General features: G+C 43.5%; 1 protein-coding gene across 1 annotated transcript; it reads right to left on the reverse strand.

Annotated features, from left to right (window-relative positions):
* Positions 1-3,455: 3,455 nt before the first annotated feature.
* On the reverse strand, positions 3,456-4,331 carry LOC117260796 (uncharacterized). Its single transcript, XM_033632900.2, has one exon. It carries the CDS (start codon positions 4,329-4,331, stop codon positions 3,456-3,458), a length of 876 nt encoding a protein of 291 aa, XP_033488791.2.
* Positions 4,332-6,740: the final 2,409 nt, after the last annotated feature.

Below are 6,740 nucleotides of genomic sequence, written 5' to 3' on the forward strand. Positions count from 1 at the left end.
GTAGAAGTATGACTAATGACTAATGATGGCAGCAGCAGCAGGAGGCATCTGGCAGGACCACGGCAGCAGCACAACCACACACGTCACGCTGTCCAGGCACCGCTGCGGTATGAGTTAATCTGAGAGACAGTGGAGCACAAAGGCTCCGGAGAAGAAGCCGAGTTAGTGACATCCAGAATGGCCGAGTTAGCAAGATGCAGTAATGGGATGAGAGAGAGAGAGAGAGAGAGAGAGAGAGAGAGAGAGAGAGAGAGGGAGGGAGAGAGAGGGAGCCCGGTGTATTATAGGGGGTCCTCCGGCAGACTAGGCCTAAGTCAGCCTAACTAGGGGCTGGTACAGGGCAAGCCTGAGCCAGCCCTAACTATAAGCTTTATCAAAGTGGAAAGTCTTAAGTCTAGTCTTAAATGTGGAGATGGTGTCTGCCTCCCGGACCGTAACAGGAAGATGATTCCACAGGAGAGGAGCCTGATAGCTGAAGGCTCTGGCTCCTGATCTGCTTTTGGAGACTTTAGGGACCACGAGTAACCCTGCGTTCTCAGAGAGCAGTGTTCTGGTGGGATAATATGGCACTATGAGCTCTCTAAGATATGACGGAGCTTGACCATTTAGAGCTTTATAAGTTAACAGTAGGATTTTAAATTCAATTCTGGATTTTACAGGGAGCCAGTGCAGAGAAGCTAAAACAGGAGAAATATGATCTCGTTTCTTAGTTCCTGTTAGTACACGTGCTGCTGCATTCTGAATTAGCTGGAGAGTTTTTAAGGACTTACTAGAGCTACCTGATAATAGAGAGTTACAGTAATCCAGCCTTGAGGTAACAAAAGCGTGGACCAATTTTTCTGCATCTTTTCGGGTCAGGATAGGCCTAATTTTTGCAATATTACGCAGATGAAAAAATGCAGTCCATGAGGTTTGCTTTAAATGAGAATTAAAAGACAAATCTTGATCAAATATTACTCCAAGGTTTCTTACGGTAGTGCTAGAGGCCAGAGCAATGCCATCTAGAGAAACTATGTCATCAGATAAAGAGTCTCTGAGTTGTTTGGGGCCAAGAACAATAACTTCAGTTTTGTCTGAATTTAACATCAGGAAATTGGTGCTCATCCAATTTTTTATGTCTTTAAGGCAGTTATGGAGTTTAGTTAATTGATTACTTTCTTCTGGCTTCATCGATAAATACAACTGTGTATCATCCGCATAACAATGGAAATTTATAGAGTGATTTCTAATGATGTTACTAAAGGAAGCATATATAGAGTAAATAGGATTGGTCCGAGCACAGAACCTTGCGGAACTCCAAAACAAACTTTGGTACGTAAGGATGATTCATTACGAACGTCAACAAATTGAAAATGATCAGATAAATAAGATTTAAACCAGCTTAGTGCTGAACCTTTTAGGCCAATTAAGTGATCCAGTCTCTGCAGTAGAATTTGATGGTCAATTGTGTCAAACGCCGCACTAAGATCTAATAAAACAAGAACAGAGACGAGTCCTTTGTCTGAAGCAATCAGAAGGTCATTTGTAATTTTAACTAGAGCTGTCTCAGTGCTATGATGCACTCTAAATCCTGACTGAAATTCCTCAAATAAATTATTATCATGGAGAAAATCACACAGCTGGTCTGCGACTACTTTCTCAAGGATCTTTGACATAAAGGGAAGATTAGATATTGGTCTATAGTTGGCTAACACCTCTGGATCCAGGGTGGGCTTTTTTAGGAGAGGTTTAATTACAGCTACCTTAAAAGACTGTGGTACATAGCCTGTTAATAGGGATATATTGATCGTATCTAATATATGAGTGTTAACTAAAGGAAAGACCTCCTTAAGTAGCCTAGTTGGGATGGGGTCTAAGAGACACGTTGATGATTTAGATGAAGAAATCACTGCGGTCAATTCTTGAAGAGAAACTGGGGAGAAGCAATCTAAATATATATTAGATTCTACAGCTGTGTTTGAGGTTAGATAGGTAGGCCTACCATCTGAGGGCAGGAGGTCATGAATTTTGCCTCTAATAGTTAGAATTTTGTCATTAAAAAAGCTCATAAAATCATTACTGCTAAGGGCTAAAGGAATACTAGGCTCAATAGAGCTTTGACTCTCAGTCAGCCTGGCTACAGTGCTGAAAAGAAACCTGGGGTTGTTCTTGTTTTCTTCTATTAATGCTGAGTAATAGTTTGCTCTGGCATTGCGGAGGCCCCTCTTATAAGTTTTGAGACTGTCTGTCCAGATTAAACGAGATTCTTCCAGTTTGGTTAATCGCCAATTCCTTTCAAATTTTCGCGATATTTGTTTTAACCTACGGGTTTGAGAGTTATACCAAGGAGCAAACTTTCTTTGCTTTGGTAACTTCTTTTTAAGAGGAGCTACAGAGTCGAGCGTTGTTCGCAGCGAGCCTACGGCGCTATCAACAAAATGATCAATTTGGGAGAGGTTAAAGTCGGCACGGGAAACCTCTGTTACTGAAGGTATTGGTATTGAATTTAACGACGAAGTAATCTTTTCCTTAAATTTTGCGACAGCACTATCTGATAAACATCTAGTATAGTAACTGTTGCTGAGTGGCGTGTAATCGAGTAAAAAGAAATCAAAAGTAATCAGATAATGATCTGATAGCAAGGGATTCTGTGGAAAGACTTTTAGGTTATCAATTTCAATTCCATACATCAGAACTAGATCGAGGGTATGGTTAAAACAGTGAGTGGGTTCATGTACACCCTGACTGAAGCCAATGGAGTCTATTAATGAGATAAACGCGGTAGCCAGGGAATCATTATCAACGTCGACATGAATGTTAAAATCGCCTACAATAATAACTTTATCTGATTTAAGAACTAAACTGGATAAAAACTCTGAGAATTCAGATACAAATTCAGAATATGGGCCAGGAGCACGGTACACTATAACAAATAAAAGTGGCTGCGAGGTTTTCCAGGTCGGATGTAAAAGACTAAGAACGAGGCTTTCAAATGAATTATAATCTAGTTTAGGTTTAGGGCTGATTAACAGACTAGAGTTAAAAATGGCTGCAACTCCCCCTCCTCGGCCACTGCCTCGAGGAATGTGGGTATTATTATGACTGGGAGGAGTGGACTCATTTAGACTAACATATTCATCTTGACACAGCCAGGTTTCAATGAGACTGAGTAAATCAATATGATTATCTGATATTAATTCGTTTACTAACACTGCTTTAGACGATAGAGACCTGATATTTAACAGTCCGCATTTAATTCTCCTGTTTTGGCTTTCTGTCACAGAAGAGGTTTTAATTTTTATGAGGTTGTTATGCACAACTCCTCTTTGTTTAATTTTAGATTTAAATAATTTAGGTGGTCGGGGGACAGACACCGTTTGTATAAAACTATGAAAACTATGGCTGGGTAACTGAACTAGAAGCTCAGAGAGGCGTTTAGGACTGCAACTCTCTGTCCTGGTCTCAGCTCTGGGTTGTCAGGGATTTAAATTACTAATAAAATTTGCCAGGTTCCTAGAAATGAGAGCAGCTCCATCCAAAGTGGGGTGAATGCCGTCTCTCCTAATAAGACCAGGTTTTCCCCAGAAAGTTTGCCAATTATTAACAAAACCCACATCGTTTGCTGGACACCACCTGGACAGCCAGTGGTTAAATGATGACATGCGGCTAAACATGTCATCAGTGGTCAGATTTGAGAGGGGTCCAGAGAAAACTATGGAGTCCGACATCGTTTTTGCATATTCACACACCGAGGCAATATTAATTTTAGTGACCTCCGATTGGCGTAACCGGGTGTCATTGCCGCCGACGTGAATAACAATCTTACTGAATCTACGTTTAGCTTTAGCCAGCAGTTTTAAATTTGATTCAATGTCGCCCGCTCTGGCCCCAGGGATACATTTGACTATGGCCGCTGGTGTTGCTAACTTCACGTTCCTCAGAATAGAGCTGCCAATAACCAGAGTTTTATCCTCAGCGGGTGTGTCGCTGAGTGGGGAAAAGCGGTTGGAAACGTGAACAGGCTGGTGGTGAGCCGTGGGCTTCTGCTTGGAGCTGTGCTTCTGGCGAACTGTAACCCAACCTCCCGGCTGAACGGGAGTTACCGGAGGACAGTTAGCAGAGGCTAAGGCTATGCTATGTGGCTCTGCACCGGCTACAGGGGGCTGGCTAACTACCGCAGCTACTGAATGGTTTTCCATGGTGCGGAGCCGCGCTTCTAATTCACTAAGCCTCGCCTCCAAAGCAGCAAATAAGCTACACTTATTACAATTACCACTGTCGCTAAAGGAGGCAGAGGCATAACTGAACATTTGGCACACCGGGCAAGAAAGAGCAGGAGAAGGAGAAGCCATGGCTAAGCTAAAGTAGCTAACAAGGCTAAGAGCATGCAAACAACAGCTAAGAGATTAGTGAGAAAGTCGTAGAAAGAAGGAGAGCTATAAGTGCTTAAACAGAACCGGTGTGGGTTATGACTTGAAGTAGACGTTAAAGCAGCGTTAAAGCAACTGAGGTGAGAAAGCAGGCTAGCAGAATTCACCAGAGCAGTACAGAAACGCTGTCACAGAAACACCGGAAATGACACAACTCGCTTACCGCAATACGTCAGCACGTCAGTGACCAATCCAAGGTTGATCCAAGGCACTCGGGGGAAACAGGGCAGGTCGAGCCTCTAACTATATACAAGCTTGGTGTGTATATGTGTGTGTGTGTGTGTGTGTGTGTGTGTGTGTGTGTGCATGCGAGAGAGAAGAGACAAAGACAAAGGCGGGTGTGGTGATCAAAGAGCTGTTTGGCCTACAAAACAAAATGGCTGACAACAGGGAACTACAAGATGGCCGAATCAAAGCTGGCTTCAGCTTGGGGGAGGTGCTTGTCTGACCTGTTCTGTTTGCAAACGGTCTGGATTAGTGCAGACATTGTTTAGCTGGGTGCAAGAATCTGTTTGTGAACAGTATTAGCAAACTAAACACTTAGCTATGGCGTAGCCAACTAATCAATGACCTAACTGCAAACTATCACAGCAATAACTCAATGACAGCATTAAATCACATATAACAAGTTAAACAGTCTTGCTTAGCCTGTAAAGCTGTGATAAGCTATGCCCAGTTGTTACGTTACCGATCCTTGAATGGATGGGAGAAAGAGTCACTTGGTGGTGTGCTGCTCTGTTATCCGGCAGAAGAAGGCTGGGAAGATGGTTCCAGGTGCAGTCTTTGTTGGGTCCTTTGTTCCAAAGGTGAAACTCAGAGGAAGCTGGTCGCTCAGGGTTTAGCAGAGTTAGACGCTGGGTGCTAACTCTCTTAGTTCCTTGTTGCTGGAAAGCTAGTTGCAAACCTTGTGTTTGCAAGCAGGGGCAGACTGGGACTAAAAAACAGCCCTGGACTTTGACTCGGCCCAGCCCACAACAACCGGTGTGCATACGGTATGCGCTTCCTTCTTCTTCAATTTGATTAGCGGCCGGCCGGTTCATAGATATCTATGGGCCGGCTGGCATAAAAGTTAAAAGCTGCCACCTAGCGAACTGGACGTGGAACAGTAGATTATCAGGGAGAAAAAGGACAAAAAAAATGATGATGACTGCGTGGCAGCCGCCGGCCGTCCTGGAGTACCAGCCATTCTGTGATTCTCCAGAACCTCCACATGGCCAGTCCGCCCCTGTTTGCAAGCGAGTCTGTGATCAATTGCCCTCCCTTTAGTGGTTTGGGGCTATGGGGCAAGGTTCTGGGCCTCTGCTGTTCCAGGCCCAGCCGGAAAGAGGTGTGCACTGCTCCGCAGTTGGAGCAAAAAAGAGAGAAGGCTTGGAGGGAGCAAATCTTCTAGAGGCCTGTGACATCACAGAGTCACATGTAAAAGTCCTGTCCAATCAAGTTGTGAGACTTGTGTCTCACTGAGGAGATGGGTGTCACATAGCTCTCTTTGTTTGAAAGACAAAGAGCATGCAGAGGAAAAAGCCTTTAAATGTCCAGTGTAGATTTTACCAAATGATAAAATATCTGTGGTCCTGTGAATCCCAACAATTAGTTGTGTAGACAATAGTGTTGTCACGATACCAAAATCTTTGTTTTGGTACCAATACCAATATGAATTTCGATACCTTTCGATACTCTTCGGTACTTTTTCTAAGGAAAAGTCCTTTTGGATACAAACCTTTTTAACAATAAATAGCAGGGGTGTAACAGTACCAAAAAATCATGGTTCTGTAAGTACCTCGGTACAGATGTCACGATTTGGTAACTCAAATGTCCCACCAAGTTTGTGTTGTCTCGTGTTGTCTCCCTTTGTGAGGCAGACTTTCTCTTGTCTTTTTTTCACATGCGCCAGCTGCGAATGTTGATACAGGTGTTGTCATACACACCACTTGTGCAATCTGTGCTCGTATAGGAACAAGAAAGGCCTTTGTGTGCATAATTGAGTAAAATAAATTAACTAAATTAATAAATTGAATCAATTTCAAAGTACCGGTATTTTCCAAATGCAGTATAGTACCGTTTGGAATACTCTAGTACCGCGGTACTATTTTAGTACCGGTATACCGTGCAACACTAGTAGACAAGTAACCGTTTTAACCAACATAACTTTGTCTCACAATAATTAGAGCTGTCCTCTGAACAAAACCTCTTAAACACACAACGTAAACACTCCCCACCCAACCATCCAACCCCACCCCCTCCCACCCCCACACGCATCCACTCACCCACGCAGCACGCAGCACTCACACTTGCATGCATGCACACGCACACACACACACACAGACGCACCCG

Source organism: Epinephelus lanceolatus, chromosome 1, assembly GCF_041903045.1.
Source record: "Epinephelus lanceolatus isolate andai-2023 chromosome 1, ASM4190304v1, whole genome shotgun sequence".
Taxonomy (NCBI): domain Eukaryota; kingdom Metazoa; phylum Chordata; class Actinopteri; order Perciformes; family Serranidae; genus Epinephelus; species Epinephelus lanceolatus.